The sequence below is a fragment of the Dermacentor andersoni genome, chromosome 2 (assembly GCF_023375885.2).
Source record: "Dermacentor andersoni chromosome 2, qqDerAnde1_hic_scaffold, whole genome shotgun sequence".
Lineage (NCBI taxonomy): Eukaryota > Metazoa > Arthropoda > Arachnida > Ixodida > Ixodidae > Dermacentor > Dermacentor andersoni.
This window is the reverse complement of record NC_092815.1, coordinates 24,048,055-24,075,788: the sequence shown is the minus strand read 5'-3', so window position 1 is coordinate 24,075,788 and position 27,734 is coordinate 24,048,055. Positions and strand designations below refer to the sequence as shown.

Genomic DNA, 27,734 nt, shown 5'->3' with positions numbered 1-27,734 from the left:
TAGTAAATTCTGAAGTCGAATACGACCGGAACAGCATATACCATTCGATTAGACTATATGTTTCTACTTCATTTCGCCTGCTGGCACATTGAAGGAGATCGCCAGACAGGCCACAGAGATTACATTGGTAAAGAGTTCGCGGTCTCCCCGATTTAGTCTGTGTAATAGGCAATATTTGTTCTCTAACACTCTTGTTCATATTAACGTCCAATAATTGCCTTGATTCCTTTTCTCCGAAAGTCGTCTGGTTCACCTAGGGCTATTGGCGGCGAGGAGTTACGGAGTCGCCATCTGTCGGAAGCGCCTCCCTTGCGTAGTATGAGGGATCACGCGGCGCGCTCCCCGTAGGTTTCGCTTATGGCGCTCAATAAAAACACCACGCGGCAGCCCTCCTGGACCTTTAAGTAGGTACTTTCAAAACGAGGGAAGTTTTTGACTGTCGATATAATAATCTTGGGCAAATTTAAAGCACAGAAACCTTTACAGACGCTATCTCTTTACCGAATACGTACAGTGAACGCCACTACGCGCGGTCGCCGCGATGGAATCTCCCGAACCGGCTTCTTGCGTGAAAGGTCGGCACTCGCTTAGCGCAAACTATGTTAAATATGTTCTTATAGTGGGCGGTCTGTATAACCAAATGGCGCATAACAGAACGAAGCCTCAATGCGTGAAGCCATCGCATGGGTTCACGGCGACAGACTGCGCATCTGCATGCATGCATGTCCACGCACAATGTTTTGCTTTCGCTGTGAGCGCATTTTCGCACCGTGCCGTGAGCTTTAGGCCGCAGCATATGAGCATTTCCCAGTACGCTAGCAACCATTGTTGCGTGGACGCTATCAGAACTGTTCAAAAATAATTTCGTTATAGAGACTTCGACGCCTACGGCGACTGTGATGTGCCGTCGCGACGATTCAATCTTTTTTTTTTTTGTCTTCTATATTCTTGGACATTTCAATACAATTTCTCAAGTTGCGTCGCACTGCATGTTTATCGATCTTCTCAGCGTGCGATTTCCCTCTGCTTCATTTTCGTAATCCAGTGCATTAATCCATAACACGAACATGACCATATGCCGTGCCTTTTTATAATGTGCGTCTTACCGCTCTCTTTCCGTTCCATTGAACTTGTCAGTATCTAGCATCAACAAGTTCACTGACCAAACCGTCATGACATTAGCCGGGCAGCCGGCGCGGGCGAGCGTCTCGGTGCGCGTTTTCTGCTACTCACAGAACATCGCAGTCCCGCCGCCGTAGCAGAAATGTTCCTCGCGTCTGTGCTTGCTGCATACACGTGTCGTAGCCTATGGCTGTCTGCTGGTTTTAAGTTTCGCCAGCCAAGCTTCACGCAGCTCCTTGCCCTGTGGCTACGTGTGAATAAGGCTGACACCGGGCTCCGTTGCGAGCGTCCGGCACTGCGACACCGAGCAGTAGCCTACCATGCTGCACGCCTCCAAAGGCAGCCACTACCTATTATGGTAGTTTCAGATGTTGTCAAGCAGACACCAAACGCGGTAAAGCCGCACCACTTAATCAGAACCGCGGCGCAGGTGCGACTTTAAGCTTTCGTTTTCAGCTCGCTTCGGCGCTTCCGAAGCAGCCGACGCGGCCGCTGTGTCCGCGTGTTCCCTCATGCCACGTCACGCCGACGGTGGCGCCAGCTTTTCCAGTGGTGGAACTCGAGGCCAATAGTGCAGCGTTTAAAAGAAACACTCCTATTCCGGTCGGGAGTTTTCACTTTTTCGATGAGCGCATTTATAATAGTTGATAATTTTTCTCTTGCATATATGTCGTGCATATATATGTCTAAGTACCCCTAGATTTACCTAGAAGTGCATTGGTCATCTCCATCTCTTTGCGCCACGCAGTTAATAAACCTAGTTTATTTCACTATAATATTGCTTTCTGAGATCATTGTCCCGGATCAACATTCCACCAAGCGCGCATAAAATGACACGATATCAATAAAATTTTCGTACGTAGCTTCATGTTGCAGATAGGTGGCTTCTGATGCGAAAATTACATGTTACTTATAGAATTAGAAAATAATAAAAATAGCAGTTAACCTGCATAAAACTACAGTTGTAGTGGCCAACAAGTCACAGGCACACCAAAGCAAATAAAACCATAAAAAAATTTACTGCACAGAGTTTCTGCGAGAAAAACTGAGCATGTGCCAGCATCCACGCAACGAACGCGTGCTCGCTAGCACAGGACGCACTTGACGACAGCAAAATCGGAGACGTCATGTTGTATAACCCATGTCACAAATAAGTATACGTAGCAAAAAGGTGTCAATATAAATTTGCAGTTAGAATAAAGCACCATTATAAGAGCCTACCTGCATAATCGGTCTCAGCGCTCACAGCAAACTTAAGTTTAATATGCTGCGAAGCGAGTCTTCAAACCGATTCAGTTCGCTCGCAGCACCTTCCAAAAATTTTTCCACTCGGCACTTCAGCGGGACAGCGCTGTTCGGCCCACTCTACCATTGTTTAGTACACTAATTCTGGGGCTTTGCCCCACCCCCAGAATCTATTAAGTACGTTCGGGGGTATGTGAAATGCGCGCGGTTGGCATTGTCTACGAGATTAAGCTACCTTGTGGAAAGTCATATGTAGGGCAAACCGGACGTTGTGTTAACGATCGTTTTCTAAAGATGAAGTGCCAACAGAGACAGCACACTAATGAAGAAAGAACAATGATAGGACAAGGCGCCTTGTCCTGTCATTGTTCTTTCTCAATTAGCATGCTGTCTCTGTTGGCGCTTCATCTTTTGAAAACTATGAACCAACTAGCCCCACAACGTGTGCTACTTAATGATTGTGCAAGCGAACATGAACTTTTAATTAAAAGGGAATGCGCATTTGCCTGTGCATTGCCAGGCTTACATGTGTTCACAATTTCCAAAAAGTAAAGATCTTGGGTAAAAGCCAAGATACTCCTGCCCAAGAGCTGATGGAAGCTTTCTATATACCTCTTAGAGAGAAGGCTTGCGTAAGTGACATCTGTTTTTTTAATGGATAGTGAGACGTGATATTGATATTGAATCAGCGCACTTAAATTTGACATGTTCACGCACACATAAGGACATATACGGCGCCTATGTATGTTCTATTTGTGTGGACGTGTGGACGCATCAGCTTTAGGTGCACTGCTTCAATATCATGGCTCACCAACTAGCCCATTAGCATCTATTAAATGAGAAGCGTTTTTTGCACTGCTTACCCGAATCTGTGGTTGTAACGTCATTACATGCTTCGCACATGTGCAACTGAGAACATATATTGACGAGCAACGAAGAATAAAGGTAGTTGAAAATTACCACTTGTCCATGCCCCTTACTACATCCTTGTGTTGAATTTTGCGCAGTACATTTATTTCCTCGCAGTACAAACCAACTCACCCAACAACGTCTTATAAATAAACACCCAAGTTAAGAGGACGAATTGATAGCCAATGCCGTAGCACAACTGTGCAACGTATGCGTAATGCTAGGTTGTGGGTTTGGCTCCCACCGACGACATGTTATCTTTTCGTCCACTTTCATTTCCCTTTTCGTCATTCCAACTGAAAGCACAATTAATTTGCCCGATGCTTTCCTTGGCTTCGTATGTTGGCTTTATGCGGTCATGATTAACAAAATCGAGCCCCTCAGTTCCCCTTCTTCTCTCTTAAATGTGTGCATTTTCTTACACCAGATTTCCGACATGTCGCTAGACTAAAGCTACCTTCGCTAAAATAGCTAGATTAGGAGCTAGATTTTGAAGAGAAAAAAAAGGCGCTAAAACAGCTACTCGTACTAAATTAAATTTTTGGTAGCTAGTTGAGCCCAAAAGTAGCTAGATTCAGCTACAATATTCCTAAATTGGCAATACTTGTGTCAGTCCTACTGTCGCTCCCACACGACCACATTGTCATGACATGACAACACAGTATCGTCCTGGGAAACAATACCGAGACTGTGTAGAAAAGCAACTATAATAATTTATTTGCAATGTTCCGAGCTAGACTTCGTGTTTTTTCTAGCATTCATTTAATGCAAAAAAAAATTTTTTTTAACAGGCCCAGCCGACAGAACTGCTGGTGTTCATTAAAGTTTACTCTCTCTCTCTCTCTCTGGGTCTATGAAGTACACCTGTACCAGGCAATGAGATCACAAAATACAAGCCTATAGTTTCTAAATTATCAAGACTTCTGTGGGCAAGTGCGCTTATGTTTATGTGGCTGGATTACCATGTACATAATCGTGCAAGCAGATAGCATCGAACAAGAGCAGGCGAAACCTCACAAAACGTTCGAAATCTTTAGCATCGTTACGGTCTGGTTTTATGGAACGTGGCTATACCCTAATAAAATGCAAATTTTAACACAGCGACAGTGTGCAAAGACCACTTACAAAGCAAAACAATTTAAAATGCGCAATAGGGCCACAGTTCAGAAGCAAACCAGCTTGTAAATACCAGATGAAAAATTTCATCTGTGCAAAAGTGCTACTTCATGCCAGATGCACCAGCCGTTACGTCGACCTTATCCTATCAATCTCAACCAATTAATGTTGCTCTGCTCTAAAGGCTAGACAGTATCGTTGGACAAATTCTTTATGACGACAAAGCACTAATGCACTTAGGGACACAACTTATGCGCAGACTGGAACCTGCACGAACATGTGCCAGGTGCAACAGTAACTCTATGGAACCTTATATACATAGTTTCGTTTTTCACCATGCAGAGTAGGAAAAAATTCGGCCATTTTCTGGCAATGCTTGCTGCTTATTTTATTAAGCAGAGTGAGAACATGATAAGTTGCATAGTTCACATCTGTGTGTTCACATGACAAACTATAGATGGGATGGAAGAAAACTATGAAGGCAGAGTTGGAAGCCTCCTCCACTACGCCACATAATTGATAAAAGTACGAAATACTAACACAGTAGAATTTTTAAATAACACAAACAACAGTATTGAAAATGCTAAATTGCAAGTTGAGTCGTATTAACAAGCACATCACAGAGAAATTGGACAACGTGCACAGCAGCAAGCAAAGTGGATGAATGCTCTGCTGCCACTAACTACACATTGTTCAACACAGGGTAGGTGTGACAGCCTACAATTTATGCAACAGCAATCCTTTCTACTTTACCAAAGGACGACATCAGTCAAAGCTTGTGAACACAGCAAGAGGACATCAGCAAATGATTCAAGGCAATATGTGCAACAGAAAAACTCAACCTGGCTCTTCCACGTTACCTTACAAGATAAGCAGACGAATGATTCTTTATAGGCTTCTAAGTCAGAGCTTCTGATACTGATCTCTGTAAAGTTCTAAAGCTTTCCAGAACACTTTTAGTCTAATGCGCTAAGTGGATGTGCCTCTATCCTTCTCCTTTATCAATGCTGTAATGTACGCATTATTCATTTGCTAATGATGCTCATTTGATTTGATTGCAAATTTTCATCTGCCACTTGACTGACCAAGTATGGATGCATTTTTACTTAATAGCCTGGGTAACAATGCGACTCATCAGGTATGGATATTTACTAAACTTCTAATCTTTTCCACACTTAAGAATATCTTGGCAGGCAAGAACATTCAGTTCGTAGTACTTGATGTGCATGCCTCAACACTTTGTGAAAGCCCTAGAGATACAGTAAAAACAAAACAGTCTGGGAACTGCTTCAACAGTGAGGGTTCAAGAACTGTGCAAGAACTGCAAGATGTACTACTATGTTCTTGGACAAGGCCCTTCCTCAACACACAGCCTTGCCGAGCTACTCTTTGGGCAGTGAGCCTCTTCAATCCAGGTCCACTGTTTCCATACCTGCATCATCGTCCTTTTCACTATCATAATCCTCCTCGTCCTCCTCTGAACTGTCCTCATCCTCGACGTCTGATGTGGTCACCACTATCAGGCCAGTATATGATGACAGGCACCGGTCACACTTCTCAATATGGCACACACGAACACGACACTGCCGCATGTGTTCGTCCTTCAGATGTTCAGCCAAGTGCTCCACACCCTTCTTACAAGCAACACACCAACCAAGCGCAGGCTCATCTATCTCCAGTGGAACAGAGGGGGCAGGTTTCATATGAACTGCCTCCTCCACTTTTATTTCAGGCACTGTAGGCTTACAGACAGGGTTTGCCAACATGCTTGAGCTTTCTTTCAGCTTAGAATTTGATACAACAGTTGGAAAGCTTGTCGCCTTAGTGACTGCTGTAGCCGCAGTGGCCAGAGCCGAGAGTGGCTGCTTTGTAGGCAAACAGGCAATTTGCTTCATCTCAGAGCTAGGCACACCAGTTGCAGGAATGGCTAGTTTCCTAGCCACCGCAGAAGTAGACGGTGCACCCAAAAATTGCTGCTTTGCAGAATTTGAATCGCCACTCACAAAAGTAGAGGCTGCAGCTAACAATGGCCGCTTTACAGAATTGAGATCAGCACTTCCAGGAGTAGAGGCTGCAGCCAAGAATGGGTGCTTAGCACAATTGGGATTGGCAGTTGCAGAAGTAGAGGCTGTAGCCAAAAATGGCCGTTTTGCAGAATTGGAATTTGCACTTGCAGGACTAGAGGTTGAAGCCAAGAATGGCCGCTTTGCAGAATTGGTGTCAGAAGCTGCAGGACTAGAAGTTAGAGCCGAGAATAGCCGCTTCGCAGAATTGGGATGGCATGTTGTGGGACTAGAGGCTGCAGCCAAGCATTGTCTCTTTGAGGAATTGTGCTGAGCAATTGTGGGAGTAGAGGCTTGAGCCGAGAATGCCCTCTTTACAGGGAGATCCTTTGGGGCTGCTGCAGATGACTTGTTTGTGGTTTTAGCATGTACTTTGCGTACATGGTTTTCAAAATGCTCAAAGAGGCCAAACACTGCAGCACAGATTGTGCATTTGTAGGACAGGGTGGCCAACTTTAATGCCATTTTATGCACCTGTAGAAAAACCAAAATGCAATACATTTAATGCAGGTTTACAATATTGAGTCAATGCAAACAACTGTTACAGGTTATAACAAAAATACAAAAGGTTAGGGCTACAATATTTTTTAGAAGGATTAGCGATAATGGCAATGCAAACCTAGCATTTTCCGAAACAGTCGTTACATGGTTGCTCACTCACAAATACCATTTAAAGATCAACTTCGTGGTGCAAAGAATAAATGCATTCAGACAAAAATGATAAAATGACTGCCACTTGATCTGTGACACTCACTATATGAAAGGAAATCCTTGTCTTTGGCACAGAATAAGTTAAACACTGAGCTAGATTTAAACACCAATATAATCTTACTAGCATGACTTCTTACAAATTTTTGTAAAAAATTTCAAGGTCTACATGAAAACCTGCTTTACTCAGTACATGTGAACGCCCTTTAAAGGGCAACTACAACGAAATTTCCCATTGCATAAAATTGCATATAAAGCACTGAAGCAATTTTGGCAAAGCCGCAAGGCTTGTAATTGTATATATACATCTTTTTTAATTATGCATTTTACACAGCACCTAAGCAGACAACATAAGCACCTGGTCCTTGTCACTACGAGTTAAGACCCAGCAGGGTGCTTCCAAGATTTTTCAGCATACTACTGCGCCACTTTATCTTGAAGGCATGCTGAGGAGTCGCACATTGTAGGTCATGCATCACTTCCGGCAAGAAGTGATGATGTTTATTTGAGTTCTGGTGCCAAAACTGGCTATTTTTGCTAGCTGTTTATCATGTTTCCGCTTGTATTTCAAATAGGAAGTTTTGCATGGAGGTTCCTTTAGGTCTACACCATCTTAAAATAGGCTTTTTAAGTAATTCAATATTTCGTTGCAGTTAGCCTTTAAACGAGCAGACGTCATTAAAAATACTTCTGCGGATACCTAATAAAACATGTTTTTTTTTTTTTTTCAGTGTATATAGAAAGGAACTACAAAGGTAAAGCATCCTCATAGGTGGCAAATAGCAAACTTCTTACCTCACTCATGTGAGAAACCAGCTTGGCAGCATAAATGCGACCACATATTGGGCAACGGCCGGCATCCTTACTACGTTTGGCCAAGGACTGCATGTTGGGTGTGATCATGCCATGAGAGCCTAGCAAATGGCGTTCCAGCCCCTGGTCAGTGAAGAAACGCCTCTCACACTTCTGACAGTTGAGTGGCGGGCGACAGGACAGCGTGGCACGATGGATCACCATGTGGTGTATCCGGTGCATGTGCAAGCGCAGGTGCCCCAAGTCTTTGATGTAGCCATCACAGATCTCACAAACGACAAAAGGGACACTTGGGCTAGTGGCCTCCAAGGACTTGGGTGCTTGTGGTTGTGTCTGCTGCTGGGCTTGCACAGGAGCTGGGGCACGAGTATGCAGATTTGGCATGTTGAAAGGAGCCTGACCAAGAGCCAGAGTCTGCCTGGTGCTTCTGTTGTGCAGTGGGATAAGTTCTGAACCCTTCCCTACAAGCTGGAACACTTGGTTCGATAAATAATCTGGCTGCGGCAAGGCTAGCCTAGAACGTGCTTGTCCATGATTACGGCTCAGCGTGGGAGCTGACCTTGGTATTTTGGGTGGCAGTGGCACTCTTCCCCGAGGCGCTAACAGCGCAGGAGCTCCACTTTGACTACGTGTAGCACAAAAGCCCTTCTGTGGACCTTTAGCACCGCAGCCTAATGTCAACAATATTTTTTCATAACTCCTGACATCATCTAACGTAATGGGCTTAGCTGTAACTCCTGGAGGCTGAAAGTCATAAGAGAGATGCTGGTTGGCAGCAATACTGAAAAGTTTTTCACAACGACTGACATGGGATGCAGCCTTCGTTTTCAGATTGGTCTCAAAAGTACAAAAAGGGCACTGATGAAGGAGCAGTGGGGGCTCTACAGTTGCCTGTCGGTTGTGCATAGCTTCCACATGGAATACAAAGGCTTGCCTATCACGAGTTGTAAAGTCGCAAAAGCTGCACTGAAGCTCCCGTCGTGGTGTCAAGTGTGGTGTCAGTAGGTGGCCTTCTAGAACAAGGCTTGATTCAGTCTTAAAATCGCATAACCTGCACGACCTAACTTTAACATTGTAAGGAGCATTTGCAAGTCTAGATTTTTGGTACACTTCAGCCAGCCTTCGACAGTCATCGATCATCTCTTGTGCACAGCCACCTGCTTTCTTTATCTCATGTTTTTTTAGCCTTAATTGCTCTCGGTTGTACACTTCTCGTGCTCTGCTCAAGCCAATACCAATGAAGAATTCACCAACTGTGCTTCCAAAGAAGTCATCAGTGGAGCTGCCCCCTTTACCCAAAGAAAACACTCTTTTCTGTTTTTGTTTTCCCTCGCAGTCATTGTTTTCTGTCAAAAAGGAGTCTGGTGTTTTTACGAGTAAGGGCGTCACCAACGAAGGAGCTTCAAGGACGGTGTCGGACTCTTTCATGCGAAAGTCTCCAGCCTTCGAAGTAGATGCTGGTGTGTACCTGCCAATTTTTATGTAGCGATGAAGAAACTTTGACACATTAGGATGACATTTCCCTCCCTGGTCCTCTTCATCTTCACTTTGCTCTTCTTGTTCTGTTACTTCTTTATTTGTTTCAGTGAAAGAAGAGTTCTCAGGCTCCCTTGAAGGTACATAGTCATCTACAGCATTACCACATGGTTCAAAACTACTTGATGCTTTGAAGCATGTTTGGCTGTCACATAGCTCAGATGAATTGCTAGCAGATTTTTCCACCGATGCCTGACGTTTGTCTTTGCGATCCCCATGTTCACTTTCACTACCATTATCTTCTTTTCCTCCTTTGTGTTTCCTAGGTTCGATGGAGGAATAGCCATGTCGATCACTATCATTTTCCTTTTCTTTTCCTGCTTCGTTCTTTCTAGGCTCAATGGAAGAATAGCCATGTCCTTCGCTACGATGTTGCCCTTCTTTCCCTGTTTCACTTATTCTAGGTTCAATGAAGAAAGAGCCATGTCCCTCACTATCATTTTCCTCTTCTTTGCCAGTTTTATTTTTTCTTGATTCATTGGATGAAGAGCGATGTTCTTTACTATCATTTTCCTCTTTGTTTTCTGCTTCATTTTTTCTAGATTCACTGGAGGAAGAGTAACATCTTTCACTGTCCTTTTCCTCTTCTTTCCCTGCTTCATTTTTGCTAGTTTCAATGGAGGAAGGGCCTTGTGCTTCCTTATCATTTTCCTCCTTTCCAGCTTTATTTCTTCTTGATTTACTGGAGGAAGAGCGATGTCCCTTGCTATCATATTCCTCATTTCCTGCTTCATTTTTTCTAGATTCACTAGAGGAAGAGTAATGTCCTTCGCTGTCCTTTTCATCTTTTTTCCCTGCTTCGTTTTTGCTAGGTTCAATGGAGGAAGGGCCATGTCCTTCATTATCATTTTCCTCTTCTTTTCCTGCTTCATTTTTTCTAGATTCAATGGAGGAAGCACCATGTCCTTCACTATCATTTTGCCCTTCTTTTCCGGCTTCATTTTTTCTAGATTCAATAGAGGAAGAGCCATGTCCTTCACTGTCATTTTCATCTTGTTTTCCTGCTTTGTTTTCTCTAGGTCCAAATGAGGAAGATCCATGTGGATTGTCTGAGCAAACAGTCGTCTCATCAGTGGCACTGCTACAGCTTGTCTCAGGACAAGTTGATTCCAAAAGACTAATGCCGCATAGCTTAGGTGCAAGGCTGTCATCTTTACCCAGCTTTGGCAGAACTTTGCAAATGCAATACTCATCCTCACTTGCACTATTTTCCTTTGCCGACTGTTCTGCAGTATTTTTTATTTTATTGTCAGAAACGTTCTCAGGCTCTGCTAAAGTCCCATAGTTGCCTTTCATACCACCACTGCAACTTGGCTCAGAACAGGTACAATCTGCAGCATTACTGTTGGAAGACTTGCATGCAAGCCTACTGTCGTCTTCTGCCTTGGACCAAACTTCTCCTTTAACATCATCATTTTCATTCTTCTGTTCCTCTGACTGTTGTACTTTTTGGCTAGTTTTATTGTCAGAATAGTACTGGGGCTCTTTCGAAGTCACATAGCTGACTTGAACAGGACAACTCAGCTCAGAGCAAGTTGAATCCACAATGTTGTCACGTGGTGTAGAAGCATAGTTACCATTTCCTTCTGCATTTGGCTGAACTAAACATTTAAAGTCTTCATCTTCAACTTTTACTTCCTCTTTATTTAACTGTTTTGCTGTATCTTCGTTACTTTGCATGCTAGAAAGGTCCCCAGGCCTTTCTCTGATCCCACAGCTGTCTTCAGCAGTACCACCACAACATGCCTCTGAACTAGGCGAACTGACGATGCTATTGTCGCATGGCCTTGATGCATGGTTGCCATCAGCTTCTACCTTTGGCCAAACTTTGCCTTCACAGTTCAAGTTCTTTTCATTCTGCCTTTTCTCTTTGGTCTCCTTGCTAGCATTAATGTGAGAAGGATTCTCAAGCCTTGATGCGATGGCAACATTACAGTCCAAATTTCCATTTTTATTCTGCTTTTCCTCTTCAATCTCTTTTCTAGCTTTAATGTGAAAAGGATTCTCAGGTCTAGATGCAATGGCAACTTCTTTCTCCTCGTCTACAGTCACTGCAGCTGCTTCCATGTTGCAAGTGCTGCTGTAGGGGGAAAAAAAGAGAATGCACACTATAAGCTTTATTTACTGGCTTAACATGAAAGTGCATTGAGTCAAAGAAACCACTGTATATTATGTTGCACAATATAATGCTGGAATAAGGCTCCTAACTTGCTTATGTGCCTGGATCTCCTTTAAAAGGCAGCTGTGTGTTTCTGTGCCTTTCTAGTGCATGAAACATAAGCATGACAGAGTTGAATAAAAATCCTCATACACAGTAACACAATAGCCTAGCTAGCCAATCACTTGATATAACAAGCGGTGCTTGAAAGTATTGTTACAGTTGCAGCAAACATTTGTAGTAAAGGTACACATGAGCGTTCTGGGACTTAGTAAGCTTATCAAAATTATTCCTAATATCATGTACAACTTAGATGGCACAGACATTGTTCTGGTAACAACATGTAAATATAGAAACAAATTTGGGTGAGCTTCTATAACTTCATGCTAGACTAAACTGCATAGAAACCACAAAACACAACAAGCTAATAGGTTTCATCTCAAATAGAGATGGCTGCAGGACGTCAATACACTTAGAAGCTTCAGTTCCCCTCCCCCTCCCCTCTGAGCAAAGTAGCAGGTTAAAGGATATTACCTCAGATCAATCTCTATGTTTCCTAAATAAATTCTCTCTCTCTCTGTTTACAAAGCCCATGTTATCTCATACACTTGCCTTAGCTACTCCAGGGTAAAACAACACAACAGTTGCATGCGAATTATGTTTCTTTCTTCCCTCCATAATTTTCTTGAGAAGCAACCCATATACACTACCAGAAAGAGTGCGTAATCACATGAGACCAAAAGTGGGCAATCACAATCCTTGCTTTAAGATGGCCCTAGATGCTTGACTTGACCCCAACCAGCCCTGATCGCATTGGCCTATGAGCACTATGAGTGAGAATGCTTTTACTGCCGCCGTAAAGCATTATTTGAACCAAGATGAGGTAAAGGTGTAGCACGCTGGCAGCCAATTTGGAATCTCAAATTAATGTTTAAGAAAAGGAGATAGGGCCCACAACTCACTCCATTTTACGAACTACATTGAAGGCATATCTTCTCAAGAACCACAGGGCATGGCACACTAAAATATCATACCTGCCAACCTGTGAACATTAAAATTTGTAATATTTTCATGAACCTGACACAAAAGAGGGTTGGACAGCAGATATTTTATTGATGCAAAAGCATCAAATGGCCCACTGAGCGAAAAAGCAAGCGTCTGTTGTTTGTAACAGCGAAACAGCAAGTAAATTCCCATTGGCTGCGATTCCACAGCATGAGCATGCCTTGATGGAGCAGTGCAGGCAAAAGGGAACGTGTTGCATGGGGGTAGAGGGCATCGCCATGACGCTGTGTCACCATCGCTCTCTCTCTCGGAAGCCTGTGTTATCCACGCTTTCCTTGTACATGCAACCTCTCACCTAAGTTCTAACTGCACCTCAGTAAGGCAAAAGCAAAAGGCACCAAGCGTATCAACCTGCTCGCTTGCACACTAGGAGTTTTAACTCAAAGGAGCACCAATTGGACATTAATGCTTTCAAATTTACAACTCATAAGGGGTGTTTAGGTGTCCTCGAATTTTAAATACTATTTTAAATAGATTTGGTACATGTCTTCCTTTTTATCCTATAAAGTCCTACTGACATAATATCTTCGACTCATTTAATATAACAGCTGAAACGGGGAAAAATGGCAGAAGATGGACTACCAGTCTATTTAATCAAAGATGGTGGAGACATAATGCTTGAAAAACTAGCAGCCCTTTATACAAACTGTCTATCAACTTCAAGGGTCTGAGAGAACTGGAAGAATGCGACCATTATACTAATTCACAAAAAGGAGACGTTAAAAGAATTGAAAAATTATAGGCCCATAAGCTTACTTCCAATATTATACAAAATATTCACCAAGATAATCTCCAATAAAATAAGAGCAACACTGGACTTTAGTCAACCAAGAGAACAGGCAGGTTTCAGGAGGGGATACTCTACAATTAATCACATCTATGTCATCAATCGTAATCGAGATCCGCAGAGTATAATCAGAGAAATCCGCAGAGTATAATCAGCCTCTCTATATGGCTTTCATAGATTACGAAAAGGCATTTGATTCAGTCGAGATACCAGCAGTCATAAAGGCATTACGTAAGCAAGGAGTACAGGACGCTTAGGTAAATATCTTGGAAAGTATCTACAGAGATTCCACAGCTATCTTAATTCTCAGCAAGTAAAGTAGATACTTATAAAGAAAAGGGTCAGACAAGGTGACACAATCTCTCCAATGCTATTCACTGTGCGCTTGGAAGTATTCAAGCTATTAAACTGGGAAGGCTTAGCAGTAAGGACCAACGGCAAATATCTTTGCTACCTTCGATTTCCAAATGACATTGTCCTGTTCAGTAGCACTGGGGATGAGTTACAACAAATGATTCAGGAACTTAATAGAGAGAGTATAAGAGTGGGGTTTAAGATTAATATGCAGAAGACAAAGATAATGATGAATAACCGGGCAAGGGAACAAGCGTTCAGGATCACCAGTCAGCCTCTAGAGTCGGTGAAGGAGTATGTTTACCTAGCTGAATTACTCACAGGGGACCCTGATCATGAGAAGAAAATTTCTGAAGAATAGAAATGGGGTTGGGGCGCATTCGGCAGACATTGTCAGATCCTGACTGGAAGCTTACCATCATTAAAAAGAAAGGTGTAGAATCAATGCATTCTACTGGTGCTGACATATGGGGCAGAAACTTGGAGACTGACAAAGAAGCTCGAAAACAAGGACCGCACAAAGAGCAATGGAATGATGAATGTTAGGCATAATAACATTAAGAGACAGGAAAAGAACGGTGTGGATCAGAGAGCAAACAGGGATAGCCGATATTCTAATTTACATAAAGAGCAAGAAATGGAGCTGGGCAGGTCATGTAATGCGTAGGTTAGACAACCGGTGGATTATTAAGGTTACGGAATGGGTGCCAAGAGAAAGGAAATGTAGTCAAGGACGGCAGAAGACTAGGTGGGGTGATGACATTAAGAAATTCGCAGGCATCGGTTGGCGCAGGACAAGGGTAATTGGAGATCACAGGGAGACCTTTGTCCTGCAGTGGACATAAAATAGGTTGATGATCATGACGATAATGATGAACAGCTTTCTGACAGCCAGTTTCAGTTCCGTTTCTACTGTGTTGTGACGTCATGGTGCAGAAAGTGGTCACGTGGGAGCAGGTTATTGCAACCTTTTGACACTCGCTTTGGCTCGCTCGGTCATCTACTATGCTACTACATCAGTTGTCATGAGTAGTAGCATAGGAGGCAACCGAGCGGGACAGAGCGAGCGTCAAAATGCTGCCATGTCCTGCTCCAACATGATCACCATCCCCATCATGAGATCACGACCCGGTAATCTCCTGGGAAATGAAACGAAAAGTGGCTGTAGAAAAGTTCTTATATTGAATTATGACAGGCACTTCAAGGCTTGCCAGTATTTCTTCTAGGGTTTAGAGCTATAAGCCCTTTGGATAATGAAAAAAAGAAAGAGTCAAAAACATTGTCGGTGCTCCTTTAACTCTCAAACAAACAGGTAGTTGGCATTACAATGTCTTAAATATGAGTAATACTGTAGAGAAAAAATATACCGACGGTCATGATACACCTTAATACAAAATTTGAGCGCAGCTCTACACTTGTTTTCACTTCGCGTTATATTGGCCTGTGCGGACATTCTTCTGGTGCGGCACGTTGCAAATGAAGAGAAGTGTGGTGCGACTGCCTCATTAATCGGGAGATCACGAGAGGCAGTCTGTGAATGACGCGTGGGCACGATTCACAGCAGCTGCAGCCAACAGACCTCTACTCACACAATGCAATGCTTTGTTTCCATATATATGGTACTGGTGGACACTCTCGCTGCATGCCTTATCGATGGCGTCATCGGTGAACAGGTGATGTGTGCTAATTTGGTGCCATCTCTTGCAATCATTGCTGCAAAACACGTCTCGCGCGGCACTACGCTTTTCTTCACACGCTTTCACCATACCCTCCTTCTCCACTGCACCTGCCTCCTCCGATGTGCCCCGCATTCGCTCTTTCATCCTTTGCTATGCTCATTTGCTCGGTTGCGCCAACGCTCAATGCAGGAACAGGTGCCTAAGAGCTGCGTTCAAAAAATTTTTTGCCTGACCTGAATAGGAGCACTGAGAACTACTCTAGGCATGCCCTCAAGGTGGCTGATGCAGGCCTCAGGTAGTGTCACCATGGCTGGTGTGAGCCATTGTGAGAGCACTTTCAGAGCACTTCTCAGTTCTGAGGCCCTATTGGTATAGCAACCTGCACTGTACGCGAATACAGTTGGCCTTGGACCTCCAGCACTGCTTCCTGCCGCACGTCACCAGATGTAAAAATCACTGTAAGCGTTGAGCACCTTAGTTCCCCTACCACCATTGTCATCCTCACAGGGCAAAGAAATGGCAAAGAGCTTTGAAGCAGCTCTGGAAGCAGCAAATTGGGCACATTGAGCAGGTTTACAGCAGGAATTGTCGTTATGGAGCAGAAGATACTCATTTAGGAACATGCTAGGAAAAGCTCAACATGAGTGAAATGCTGGCTAATCAAAAAAAGGTGTTCCTTATTTGACATTGCACAGCACTGTTAGGTTTCAGCAAATCAGTTCTGCAAAAGCCCGCAAGTTGCAGGAAAGTTCATTAAAGTAAAAAATTACCATAACCTGACAAAGGACACTCATATGCATATAACAGAAACTAACTTGCATACTGGATGTGACAACTAAATGAAGGCAAGAAAAAGGTTACCGAGGGCTTTACGTGAACAGCACCCATTGTTTGCTGATAGGCTTTTGTTAATGCAAGAGCTTTTTTTTTTTCCACTGAGCACAGGCAACTAATATTTAAGATTAATTAGCTAACATTATTAAATTTAGTTATTAGATAAGGTATCAATGCAAAGGTTGGGAAGGACATTAAGAAATGACCAATAACAGCCTTTAAAGCAACTGATATCTTTGTGTGGTCCTTTTTTCCGACACACAAAAAACAAGAAATTTAAAGGAAAAATCAGTGTGATAACACGTCACCGTGCCAGGGATATCAGAAGGGTTTGATAAGACCGAAGATGCACGCCAAAGCTGCTGACACGTTGAGAAAAGAGTGTGGCCACTCATTCGAAGTGCTCATATTGGACAAGGTTTGGGTTGAGATTGACGCAATCTATGGGGCGCAGAGTTACCTCCTTGGTCATTGCATGTTTGCCAGTATTCCACAAAACTTAGCGAGAACAAGAACAAGAGAACTCTGATATTTACAATACTAATAAAGGGAATAAGATGTTCACTAGCTTTCCAATCCACATCGTCAGCCAATATTTCGCACCAGCTCAATTATTAGGGCTGCTGTATAAAACCAACGTAAAACAGCGACCAATATCTCGGACAACAAATGATGATTTTAGCCTGGCTACTAGGGCTAAATGCTAGCCAACACAAGGCTGTATGGGTACCACTGAAAGCACACATCCTGCAAAATTTAGAGAGTTAAATTGAAATTTGTGTTTTGGCACAGGTTGGCGCAGCTCAAGGTATCGCGCAAGATGGCACAATTGGCACAGTACTTCTATTCCTGCCCTCACCATCAAATCAAGTACCTATAGCACCCAACCACTGATAAACTATCACAGTAATTATGACAACCAGTTTCCTAACCCTGACGATACAAATCTTGTATTCCAACAAGAACGAGCAAATAGACTTGCCGTGATAGGCTTGGCAAGCCAAGTAATCCTGTGCTCCTTTGCTGCTGTGCAAAGCCCACCTCACAACACAAACTGTCACACACCGCCTATATGCCTTCAGCCCAACACAGAGATGGTAGAGATAAAAACTGATGTTATTTTACTAAGTAGTTTCCTACAGTGCCCTTAATATCATCATAACTTCCTGTTGGGCAAGTTGGTTGATATTTGTTGAAGTGTTAAGGCGTCCAGCGAGAGTGCCTTAACGCGGCAGCGGCGAGCTCTTCATATGTGTTAGTCAGCCGTAGCTCCCGGAGGGGCTTCATGCTAGTGCTTGCCGGAAGGCCAAGCACCGCCTTACAGGTGATTCGAATCAATCTGTCCACCTGGTCAGTCTCGCTGCAGCATGTGGCTTGAAAGGACAGCGCGTAAGTGGCACAGCTAATGACGAACGTTTGCACAAATCGCAAGGTGTCCACCTCCGTCATTCCCTCTTTGCCGTGCGCGATTCTGTTAACAAGTCCGGTGATACTGCTTACCGTGCGTTCGAGTTTGGAGAGCGCGATGGAGACACTGCCCGTCTCTTATATGTGCATCCCGAGAACCCGCCGGTTTGCTGTCCTATTTATGAGTTCCCCGTCCAGAAAGAGTTGTAGGGTCGGTGCTCTGGGGCGCTATAATATAAAGCTATAAGAAAATTTTCTATTCCAATTCTGCAATAAGCCCTCCACGATTGGTTAAAAACTTTTTTGAACCACCCCCACTTCACCTGTCTGTCACGCGACGTCACGAAAACCGCGATAGCTCCCCATCTGATATGACGCGTACACACCAATTATGCATGATTGGACTGTACAAAAGAAAAATAGTTATTTCTGGTTCGACGCCTTTTCGCCATTAGCCCTCGGCTATTGGTAAAAAATTTTCAAGCTGCACCTATTTCACCTGCCCGTCACGCGACGTCACAAAACCGCGAAAACTCACCGCATCAAAGTCAGGTGTACGTGTTGAAGATGCATTAATATGCCGAACAAAACTGAATTTTCTTCTGAACAACTGCAGGCTGCTCCGTTCCAAAATGAATAAAAGATGGCTGCTGCCGATCGCTCAGGCACTGACTAATCGCAGTGGCCGGAGAGCTTGACTTTTGCACAATAAAACTTTTTGCGTGGCCATGTAACATTTTTGAGCACTTTTGGCACATTTATGACCTCGCCCTACCAACTCTTCTTTGCTGAGGTTCTGTTTTAGTGGCATTCTTAATCTTCCGCTGCATGCCGCCGCAACTTCAGACCAGCCATCTCAAGCCAAGTAAAGGAAAGCGGACCAATCACAGATGCCGGCACCATGCTCTTTATCCGGTTATCGATTTTCAGGGCACTGGCTCAGCCCCATCAAATCCCTCTCAACTTAAGCGTGCTCCTCGCATCTTGTCAGCCAATTTAAGAGAAGCCGCTCACTGTAGGCAATGTTATTCGTTTTTAAAGCAAACAAAAGTGACCCTTTATAAACGAGGAGAGCGTTTGATTGGTCCATTCAGACAACCCTGTGAGTCACTGCCAGATGCTTGTGTCGGCGGTTACGCAAATCTGACACCAGGGGATTGGAATAAAAACATATTGGAATAGTTTTACGTTACAGGGCCCCTTTTCACTTGTGTATTCTTGGATCTAATGTGTAGGTATGTCGACTTGGCTGGGGCACATTTCATGCCTGCTTGTTTTGTGAAGGTATGTACCGTGTCAATGGTTCTTTGGAGAATGCCTTGCCAGTCGCCGTACAAGCCTCGAGTGGCCCATAGTGTGATGTCATCCGCATATATATCACATCTGAGATCTTGGTGCTCCTCCAGTTGTAGTTCCAGTTTGCGTAGGCCAATGTTGAATAGGAGCGGTGACAGTATAGAGCCTTGAGCTGTGCCTCATCGTGGCAGGTCATATGGGAGTGAGCATGTCGTACCTATCCCAATATGGGCAGTGCTGTTGTTCAAGAAGTCTTGCACGTAGCAATATATTCTATCACCCCATCTTACGTCCTTGAGCCCCTCAAGAATCGTGGAGTGCGAGATGGTGTCAAATGTTTTTTGAATGTCAAGTGTGAGCAAGACCCCGTCTGGACTTCCTGATGGGGCATTCAGGACTGTCTTTCAGCAGTAGGAAGGGGTCTTGGACCGATGCCCCTCTCCTGAAGCCAAACATTGTAGCCGAAAACAAGTCGTTTCACTCTATGTGTCTCTCGAGTCTGGTGAGGACGACTCATTCGAAAAGCTTGCCCAGACAGCAGGTGAGCAAGATGAGTCGTAGTTGGCCTAGTTCGCGTGGTTTCCCCAGGTTTGGTATTCTAATAATGTTTGCCGCTTTCCATTCCAAGGGTAGTTGGCCGTGAGGTTTCCATACCATGTCATTAAAGAAATCGGTTAGCTGTTGGATGGCCGAGTCACTCAGGTTTTTCAGTATCGCATTGGTAATTCGATTGGGACCAGGTGCTGTGTTCTTAAATGTTTGAGTGGCGGCGTAGAGCTCTGCGAAGTTGATAGGGGCGTCCACATCTTCGTTACCTTGGCTGCGATAGTTTCTGGAGCTAGGCGATTCGTGTCTGTGCTTCTCTGGTATAAGTGTCCTTTAGTAGTTGGAGGAGCTCACCTTCCGTTCCTGGGTATTCTCCAACGAGTTTCCTCATGGATGGGTCCAGCATGCAACGGAGGATAGCCCAGGTTTTCTTGGTGCTCAGGGTGTCTTGTAGGGAGTAGCAAACACATCGCCAGTTGTTGCTATCGAGCTCTAGCTCTGGCGTAGGTGTTGGCTTCTTCTGCCTGTTGGTATATCCGGCGTCAGAGTTTACAGTTGCGTCTTTGTCGCTTCCAGCGCTTTGATAGACTTCTGCAGGCCTCCCAAAGGTGTGCCAGGTGGTCGTCCACTGCTAATGTTTCCGGCATGGTCTGATCTTTGGTGGTGGCATTGTATATTTCTTCAGGAAAAGTGCTCCATTCTCCTGTATAGGTTGGTGTTGAATGGGCTGTCCGCTGTTTCTCTGTAATTTTTTCAATCAGTGAGTTTGGTCGTAACGAGGGATCGCCGTTCTTTTGCCGTGTCACAGGTTACATATATAATATGGTCACTGCCTAGCATCTCGTCCAGGCTGCTCCAAGCAACTCCTCTGTCGTCACTGCAAAAGTTAGGTCAGGTGTAGTATCACAATTCACGCCGTTGCCTACCCTGGTGGGGACGCCTGGCAGCGTGATCAGCAAGAGTTAGAATGTATGTGTCGTCCTGAGAAGGTTGGAGTCCTTCGCCGTGTCTCTCTTGTATCCCCACTCTGAATGCCAGGCGCTGAAGTCTCCGAGGAGAAATAGCCTATCATGTCGCACCGAGTAGGGTGGATACGTGGTTCAGTAATGGTGAGAAGTCGGCTTTTTGGCGTCTGGGTGGACTGTAGATGTTAGCCAAGGCGCACTTTGGTCATCGTTTCTTTACCAGCCGGATTGTTAACCAGTTGCTGCCTAGAGGACGTTTTGAGTAGGTCTCCTTCTGAAGCTACACAGTACTGAGTCCACTTTATCACATCTTCAGTGGCTTTCTTGATGACCAACACTGGAATTCTATGGCAGAGATTCGTTATCCTTGCCTTCAGCTTATCAGACGTCCATCTCAATAATGTAAGAATGATCTTTCATGTAACCCCAAAGAAATAGAGTGGAGAGAAGCCAGGTGACCTAGCCGGCCAATTTACAGGCCCGTGCCTTCCAATTTGTTGCGCATGAAAAGTCACATCCAGCCAGTTTCGTGCTCAGCTGCTGCTGTGTGCTGGTGCCCCACCTTTCTGATACCACAGAAGTGGAAGATGTGACAGCGTGACTTTGCTGAGAAATTCATCTACCACTCCTTGAAGGATTTCGTGAAAGTAATGCTGTCGAGTCAGTGTGTGATCGAAGATGGGACTAATTACAGCACCGGCGTAAATTCTGCACCGCACACGGAATGACCACTGGTACTGATGCCGATTGCGCTTTACCCAGTGTGGATTGGAGTCACATTTAATAGTGTGTATTATACAAACTTAGCTGGGTCCCACACGATAGCATGAAGGTGTGCGGCCATAAATGCTAGAACATGCGTGCGTAGGCTAGGAATCAAAGATGGAGTCCTTTGCCACTATTTCTTGAAGCTGCCAGTTTGTCTCAGGTTTTCATAATTTCTGATGATAGTTGATGCGTTTGGTGCACCATCACACTTCCATAACTGATATATATTTGCGACCTTCCTCTTGTTGCCATTTGCAGTTCCCAAGGCAACGCTCATGTTTACCTTCTGCTCATTAGAGGGACATGGCGACTGGGATGAAACAAAAACCACCTTTAAACCTTTTCACTGACATTGTCAATTCGCTTTTGTGGTGATAGGTTCTGTGGCAAGAAGAAAGAAAGAAAAATAACATCCGTGCACTTTATCTACGCTAAAACAACAGCTATCACAGTTTGTTTCCAACTAACACCAAACGTGACGTGTTACTTCAGCCGAGGTGCGGCAGATAAGGAACTAGATCGATCACAATATTTTTCTTTATTTCCTTTATTTCGTTTCGGCTAACTCGGAGGGAGCCTGTTCGAGGGCGCTGCTTTATAATGCGGGTAGGAGCGCAGTCACGTGGTATTTTTAATGCTTCGCAAGGTTTATTTATCACTCGGGAAAATTAGCATGAAATTTGTACGTCACTATAAAACACTGCAGTTAGATGCCTCTTGGTTGAGCCTACAAATGCCTCATTGACACTGCGACAATTAGGATGGTACGTTCTGAGTTAGATATCTACAGTTACCTAATAAATCTCAGTAACGAAATAATTACTGGCAGCTGCTCCGCTGTACTGGGAAAATATACACTGCATTTTCTTCGAGTAATGCACTGCTTTTTTTAAATCTTGGTGCATGATAGTTAATTGGGATACTCTGTATATATTTATGACCTCTGCAGCAAGTGACATTTCCATCCCTAATAAATGTTGTAAATTATTAAAAGTATTTTTTTTTTCATGAGTCGTTAGCATTGCTTACTGAAAAGAAAAGCAATACAAAGACACATATCATTCACATGCATTTCACACGCCGTTGACAAAAGACTCTGCTGAAGGCGTCACTGAAGCCTACAGGCTTTTTTCAGGGTCAAAAAAGCATGCAAAGCAATTTGAAGTGAGGTGAACATACAGCAACATATTCATTCTCTAGAGATAGGCTATCCATACCTTTAGATATAATTGTTAATTGGCTACCTCCTTCTCTTTCAAAAATATAATAAGCGTTATCCTGTGCATATAATTAAACATATAGTATATGTGTATGGTGTTTACAGTGGAAAAAGATATAGATGAGGCAGCTGCCGCTGATGCTGATGCTTCTAATGCGCCTGTCCTCCTATTGTCAGGATTTGCAGAAATAATGCGAAAGTATGAATTAAAAGCTGTGCACATCCATGCCAACAATGAAGCAGTAAGCTATCAGCTACAATAAAATTTTAAGTGAAAAGGTCGAGGTAACTCAAAAGAAACCTCAGATGTGGCGGGTGACAAAACAATGGCAATGACACTTTAGATAGCGGGGGGGCTTGTGCCCACCCCCACCAGAAAACTCCCGAGGGGGCTTGTGCCCCAGAGCCCCCCGTAGTCGGCACCCGTGGGGTACATAGCCGGTGGACCATTAGTATTAAAGGATGGGTGCCAAGGGAAGGGAAGTGCAGTCGAGGATGGCAGAAAATTAGGTGGGGTGATGAAATTAGGAAATTTGCAGCTGCAAGTTGGAATCAGCAAGCCCCAGGCAGGGGTAATTGGAGATCGCTGGAAGAAGCCTTCGGCCTGCAGTGGACATAAATAAAGACTAAGGATGATGATGATCTCGAAACTGGTGTCATCCTGGGGAGGTATTCTCTGGAAGTCCAGCTAGTGGACCGTCCATTTCGGCCACTGCTGATTGGCTGGGGCTTCTCGGCTCCTCCTCACTCGTACAGCTGCATCCAATCAGCAGCGGCCAAAATGGTCAGTCCCCTAGGTGGACTCCTACTGAATACCCCCCCTGTAGATTAAATTCAAGTGGATGCATCTTGCAAACTTACTGGCTACAATGTGAAAACTGCAATATATGCCATATTGTGCCTAATTAGGAAGTTAATTAGTGCATTCTAGTTAATTACCTGGATATGTGTTTCAATTTCTCATATTAATAATATCCCCCTCTTCGAATAACACACCTCAAGGACTAGAATTATGCTATCTGCCACAGGTGATTTCTGAAAATTCCCTCAAAAAACTTTAAAATGATCACGCTGTGTGTGTGTGCCTGTATACATATATGAACGAGAAGGAACTGAGGGTCCCCATTTTTATTAATCGTATCATAAGAAGCCAACAAACAATGAGACTAAGGACAACATAGAGGAAATTACTTGTACTTAATAACTAAATTAAAGAAATGATAAATTACTGCAAATGAAAGCGGATGGAAAAACAACGCACAGAGCACTGCACGCATAATGCGATGACGTGGGTTTGTATCCCACCTGTGGCCAGTCGTTTTTTCATCCACTTTCATTTGCAATAATTTATCATTTCTTTAATTCAGTTATTAAGTACAAGTAATTTCCCCTATGTTGTCCTTAGTCTCATTGTTTGTTGGCTTCTTATGATACGATTAATAAAAATCGGGCCCCTTGGTTCCCTTTCTTCTCGTTCATTATATTATGAGGGTCTCGAACCCTGCAACATTAATGCCTTCAGGTGGCATGTCTGGGTTTATTGACCAGTAGCTGGCACCCAAAAAGATCATGTACTCATGACGCCTGTTGAAGAAAGGATGTTCCACATCCGCCACCAAGGTTTGCGAGCGGTGGCACTGGCTAACACTCTAAGGGTTAGTTGTAGTAGTAAAACATATCATCATCACTGGCCTATTTTATGTCCACTGCAGGACGAAGGCCTCTCCCTGTGAACTCCAATTACCCCTGTCCTGCACCAAGTGATTCCAACTAGCACCTGCGAATTTCTTAATTTCATCACCCCACCTAGTCTTCTGCCCTCCTCGACTGCGCTTCCCTTCTCTTGGCACCCATGCTGTAACACTAATTATCCCCCGTTTATCTAACCTACACATTACATAACCTGCCCAGCTCCATTTCTTTCTCTTGATGTCAATTAGAATATCAGCTATCCTAGTTTGCTCTCTGATCCACACTGCTCTCTTCCTGTCTCTTAATGTTATGCCTAACATTCTTCATTCCATCGCTCCTTGCGCGGTCTTTAAGTTGTTCTTGAGCTTCTTTGTCAGTCTCCAAGTTTCTGCACCTTATGTTCGCACCGGTAAAATGCACTGATTGTACACCTTCCTTTTAATGATAATCGTAAGCTTCCAGTCAGCATCTGACAATGTCTGCCATATGCACTCCATCCCATTTTTAATTTTCTGTAAATTTCCTTCTCATGATCAAGATTCCCTGTGAGTAAATGACCTAGGTAAACATATTTCTACACAGACTCTAGAGGCTGACTGGCAATCCTAAACTTTTGTTCCTTTGCCAGGCTATTGATCATTACCTTTGTTTTCTGCATATTAATCTTCAACCCCACTCTTGCACTCTCTCTGTTTAGGTCCTCAATCATTTGCTGTAACTCATCCCCAGTGTTGCTGAACAGGACAATGTCATCTGCAAATTAACCGAAGGTTGCCGAGATATTTGCGGTTGGCCCTCACTTCTAAGCCTTGCTAGTTTAATAGCTTGAATACTTCTACCGAACCTGCAGTGAATAACATTGGAGAGATTGTCTCCTTGCCTGAACCCTTTCTTTAGAGGTAACTTTCTATTTTTCTTGTGGAGAATCACAGTAGCTGTGGAATATTTGGAGATATTTTCCAAGATATTCACGTATGTCTCCTGTACTCCTGGATTACGTAATGCCTCTATGACTGCTGATATCTCTACTGAATCAAATGCCTTTTCATAATCTATGAAAACTACATAGAGAGCTTAATTGTACTCGGCATTGTTCTTGATTACCCAACTGATTACATGGATGTGCTCCATTGTATAGTATCCCTTCCTGAAGCCAGCCTGCTCTTTTGGTTGACTGACGTGTTGCCCTTATTCTATTGGAAATTATCTTGGTGAATATTTTATACAATACTGGAAGTGTGCTAATGGGCCTATAATTTTTCAATTCTTTGACGTCTGCCTTTTGTGGATTAGCATAATGTTAGCATTCTTCCAGTTTTCTGGGACTCTTGAAGTTATGAGCCATTTCGTACAAAGGGCCACAAGCTTTTCAAGCATAATGTCTCCTCCATCTTCGATTAAATTGACTGTTATTCCAACTTCTCCTGCCGCTTTTCCTCGTTTCATGTCTTGTAAGGCATTTCTAACTTGATCACTAGTTATAGAAGGACAGCGATTAACAGACTTAAATGGAGTAGTTGGTTGCTGACTTGATGGAATATGGTTATAACAGCGCATTTTTAGGACAGGACACAGAAAGAATGCACACAGGACAAACGCCGAAGGAGCCTCTGTAACCTGTTCTTTACTACTTAATGCCCTAAAATAACCCAGAAAGTGGATGGGAAAACGGCACTGTGGTAGCTCAACTGGTAAGAGCATTGCACATGTAATGCGAAGACATGTGTTCGTATCCCACCTGCAGCCAGTTGTTTTTTCATCCACTTTCACTTCCATTATTTATTTTTCTTTAATTCAATTAGTAGGTACAAGTAATTTCCCCTATGTTGTCCTTGGTGTCTTTGTTTGTTGGCTTCTTGTGATATGATTAATAAAAATTGGACCCCTCGGTTCCCTTTCTTCTCGGTGATTCTGATTTGAGTAAGTTTCATGCTGTTCCACTAGCTGTCGGGTTGAGAACTCATGAAACAATTCACAAAGCAATCAGTACAAACCGGCTTAACGTGATGTTACCTTCACACACCCTCACAGTGTTCTCCTCCTCCTGCATGTCAGGCTCAATACAGGTGTTTTGTCAGCTTAGACACCTATCCAGCATGTACCAGCAACTGGTTACATGTTTACTCGCAGCCATTAATTCCCCCCTGACCCCAGCGTCAAATTAAAATTGCCAAAACCACGATGCAATTGTGAGGCACGCCATAATAGCGGTAACTGCATTAATTTTGACCACCAGGTTCATCTACAACATTCAACTGCATTCCTGCAAGCTCAGTGCAAGCAGCTGCACAAATCTCAAGTCAGCTTTAGGGCTCTCCTCCTTATTTCGTATGTCAATTTCATTCGTACAACCCTTGCGCTGTTTCTCCATGTTTGCAATGTCTATCCAGTAACCCAAATCAGCATTTCTTCCACGACAAGCTGATCAAATGCAGTCGCTTGTGCACGCAGCAATATAAGCTTAATAATACCTTAATAATCTGATTGAACTTTCAAAGCTTTTAACTCAATAAGAGGGATAATTAAACTAATTTAATCCTTTTTATTTTGTCAATTTGTGTTTGCCCTCTTGAATATGTGCGTAAATAAATGGTGTTGTTTCCCCGCAATGTTTTCCATAGTAAGAACAACAACAAAAGAAGCCGATTATTGCTAGCACAATCACACCAATAATGGCTGTCACGTGGCCATGACACGTGCTAAAACACCACGGCCAGCGTAATCATGTACCAGGAACGTCCAGAACGACATTGGCAAACGAAAACTACTATAAAATGAAATACCGCGCGGGTGGAGATAACATTAAGGCTATTGCTATCAATCACAAAAACAGCACTCTCCTCAGTTAAAATGTTACAATGCGTGGTAAAAACTATGAACAGAGAAATGAGATTAAACATTTGAGTGGCGCGGGATCGGATCCCGACTGTGGCGGCCGCATTTCGATGATGGCGAAATACAAAAACGCCCGTGCACCGTGCATTGGGTGCACGTTAGATTAACCTCAGATGGTCAAAATTCATCCCGATCCCCCCACTACGGCGTGCCACATAATTATATCCTGGACTTGTTCAAGTAAAACCTCCGAATGTTTTTTTTCTCCTTTTTTTTTTTCTTTTAAGAAACGTTCGAGCAAGTAATACAAACGCCGCGCAGCAGGCTCAGATAAAAGGATAGAGCTTAATAGACTTGCCACTTGATGCGAGCACACTATGCCAACAACGTTGGTACTAAACACATGGACAGCACAGCAGAACCGACACGCTAGTGTACTGGCGCGCAAAAAACTTTTGTTCGAGATACTGTCAAAACAGTGATAGTAGCGCCATTTTAGAAAAGGCTGGCGCGCTGGCGTACATACGTCAGGTTCTCGTTGTTGGTTCTGATTGGTTGGCGGTTGTCTGACCAATGTCTGACCATGTTGCCAGACGGAGCGATGACACCGCTGATCA

The 27,734-nt window shown here is 43.7% G+C and overlaps 1 protein-coding gene across 1 annotated transcript; it reads right to left on the bottom strand.

Moving 5' to 3' along the window:
- Window positions 1-3,969: 3,969 nt before the first annotated feature.
- LOC126542776 (uncharacterized) lies at window positions 3,970-27,734 on the bottom strand. Its single transcript, XM_050189834.3, has 3 exons — window positions 27,476-27,734; window positions 7,959-11,592; window positions 3,970-6,929 (listed from the first exon to the last, which is right to left on the bottom strand). Exons 2-3 carry the CDS (start codon window positions 11,577-11,579, stop codon window positions 5,799-5,801), a joined length of 4,752 nt encoding a protein of 1,583 aa, XP_050045791.3. The 5' UTR covers window positions 11,580-11,592; window positions 27,476-27,734; the 3' UTR covers window positions 3,970-5,798.

What these genes read in the sequence shown, in the direction of transcription:
- LOC126542776 (XM_050189834.3), bottom strand. Translation starts at nt 11,579, where the DNA reads ATGGAAGCAGCTGCAGTGACTGTAGACGAGGAGAAAGAAGTTGCCATT. An exon ending in TGGTTTCTCACATGAGTGAG is followed by an intron (nt 6,930 to 7,958) that starts GTAAGAAGTTTG and finishes GTTTTTCTACAG; the next exon opens with GTGCATAAAATGGCATTAAA.